Below are 2,573 nucleotides of genomic sequence, written 5' to 3'. Positions count from 1 at the left end.
TAAAGTAAAACTGAATGCTAAAGACGATCTTTAACCAGAAAATGATGTCCATAAGTAAAGCCTCTTGAAAACAGTAACTCATAGCAAATTATGGTGAAATGATCAAAATGCACAGCAATGATGCAGTTTCAGTGATAATACTTTCATACCTAAAATTCAGATGCATGTGAATGTCAATGTATACGTGAATGTATATCTGTTAAGTATAAGTGTATCATGATTGAGTATTTGGTATATCATTCCTTGCATGCTATATTACTATACAAAGGGGATTTGTTGATGCATATGATGTCCCATGGGCTTTACGGAAATCATCATTATGGTTTAAGTGGGGAAGGGGGGGGCGGGGTGACGGGGACGGGGTGGGGGGCGAGGGGTGGGGGGGTTCAACCTCCTTGTTTGACACACATTTAGTTAGAAAGCAAGCAAAGTGCAAACAATTCTATGCCGATGCTGAAACGAATACGATGCTTAGCGCATTTTATGATAACATTGCACTGCTGTCAACATCCGATGACAAGGTTTTCGATTCTCTGCCGATGCTTGATTAATTAATACGATGCTTATCGCTTTGTTATAATGACACCGTACCGCTGTCAACATCCGATGACAAGGTTTTCGATTCTCTACCGATGCTTGATTAATTAATACGATGCTTATCGCTTTGTTATAATGACACCGTACCGCTGTCAACATCCGATGACAAGGTTTTCGATTCTCTACCGATGCTTGATTAATTAATACGATGCTTATCGCTTTGTTATAATGACACCGTACCGCTGTCAACATCTGATGACAAGGTTTTCGCATTGAACTGGAGAAAAAAGTGATTAAAAAAAAAAAAATCCCCCCCGCCCCCACCCCCACCCATCTCTCTCTCTCTCTTTCTTTCTTTATTTTTTGTTGTTGTTGCTGTTTGGGTTTGTTTTTGTTTTTTTTTGGGGGGGGGTTGGGGGGGTTGTTTTTTTAATGATTGATTTTTAAAATAATTTCCCTCTCTGTTATGTATTTCTACCAACAACATGCTTTTTTTTTTAACTTAGTATTCTGTAGTGTAAACCCTGTTCAGGACGGGGACTGGATGTTAAAAAAAAAGAAAAAAAAAAAAAAAAAAAAAAAAAAGCAGAAATAGAAGACCAGTGCTTATCTATTATCCTCGAAATAAAGAATTTTGTCTTGTCTTGTCTTGTCTTGTCTTGCCTTGTCTTGTCTCGTCTCGTCTCGCTCTGTCTACCCCGTTTTACTGAGGGGATGAGCAGACGATGCAGGTGGGAACCTTGTCGGCGTCAAAAGGAGGACAGGGCAAGCTGCCACACGCATTGAGGACCCCGTACAGAAGGAACCCATTGTGGTTCGTCGTGGTGGCCGCCATCGTTTCCGGGCTTCCGTCCAGACACAGGTACTCTGTGGCGTAGTGGCCGGAATGGGCGGATGCCAGGTAACCGGTGTACCGGGCCTTCCAGCCGGGTGGGCATCGGTTGGTGCCCGGGATCATGATGGTGTTGGACGCGGGCACTTGGCACACGGTGCAGGGCACCTGAAATCGATCGGGTGGTTTCGGTTTTTGACTGGGTGTTTGTTGGTATTGTTGTTGTTGTTGTTGTTGTCGTTATATTATTGTTGTTGTTATTGTGGTTGGTGGGGGTTTTTTTGTTTTGTTTTTTGCTTTTTGTAGTAGTAGTAGTAGTAGTATTTTACCATTATTTATTATTTATATTTTTCATCATCATTGTTATTACCGTTATTATTAATATTACTGTTATTCTATCAGTATGTTGTTGTTGTTATCGTTATATTATTGTTGCTGTTGTTGGTGGTGGGTTTTTAGTAGTGGTAGTAGTAGTAGTAGTATTAAAAGTAGTAGTAGAAGTAGTAGTAGTATTTTACCATTATTTATTATTATCATTATCATTGTTATTTTATCATTATCATTAATACTACTGTTATTCTATCATTATGTTGTTGTTGTTTTTACATATAAAATAATTTATATCTATCATCTGCGGTGTGTGGAAAGAGTGTGTGTTAAACGATGTTGTTGTTGTTGTTGTTGTTGTTGTTGATGATGATGTTGTTGTTGATGATGATGATGTTGCTGTTGTTGTTATTGTTGATGATGATGATGTTGTTGTTGTTGTTGATATTGTTGTTGTTGATGATGATGTTGTTGTTGATGATGATGATGTTGCTGTTGTTGTTATTGTTGATGATGATGATGATGTTGTTGTTGTTGTTGATGATGATGATGTTGTTGTTGTTGTTGTTGATGATGATGATGATGTTGTTGTTGTTGTTGCTGATGATGATGATGTTGTTGGTGTTGTTGTTTTTGTTGTTGTTGTTGATGATGATGTTGTTGTTGTTGTTGTTGTTGTTGTTGATGATGTTGTTGTTGTCTTGTTTTATTTTTATGTTTTTACGTCCATGTCATACAATGCATGTTTTGCAACCACTTTTCCACGTTTCGTACTTTGTCCATGTTGTCATGCGCACCTGATCAAATTCCCTCCACTTAGAGATAAGAAATTTATTCTTATCAGATCTGATTCTGATCTGATCTTACCCACCTCTTC

At 38.4% G+C, this 2,573-nt stretch overlaps 1 protein-coding gene across 1 annotated transcript in view; it reads right to left on the bottom strand.

Annotated features, from left to right (window-relative positions):
• Positions 1 to 1,004: 1,004 nt before the first annotated feature.
• The window catches only part of LOC143300767 (uncharacterized), an 11,314-nt gene continuing 9,745 nt past the window's right edge, over positions 1,005 to 2,573 (bottom strand). The window contains exon 5 of the mRNA XM_076614690.1: positions 1,005 to 1,537. Coding sequence (XP_076470805.1) covers positions 1,241 to 1,537 — 297 coding nt within the window. The 3' untranslated portion in view covers positions 1,005 to 1,240. The remainder of the gene's footprint in view (positions 1,538 to 2,573) is intronic.

This window comes from Babylonia areolata, chromosome 26, assembly GCF_041734735.1.
Source record: "Babylonia areolata isolate BAREFJ2019XMU chromosome 26, ASM4173473v1, whole genome shotgun sequence".
In the NCBI taxonomy this organism is placed as follows: Eukaryota; Metazoa; Mollusca; class Gastropoda; order Neogastropoda; family Buccinidae; genus Babylonia; species Babylonia areolata.
The sequence above is the reverse complement of the archived record's forward strand: the minus strand, read 5'-3'. Positions and strand labels throughout refer to the sequence as shown.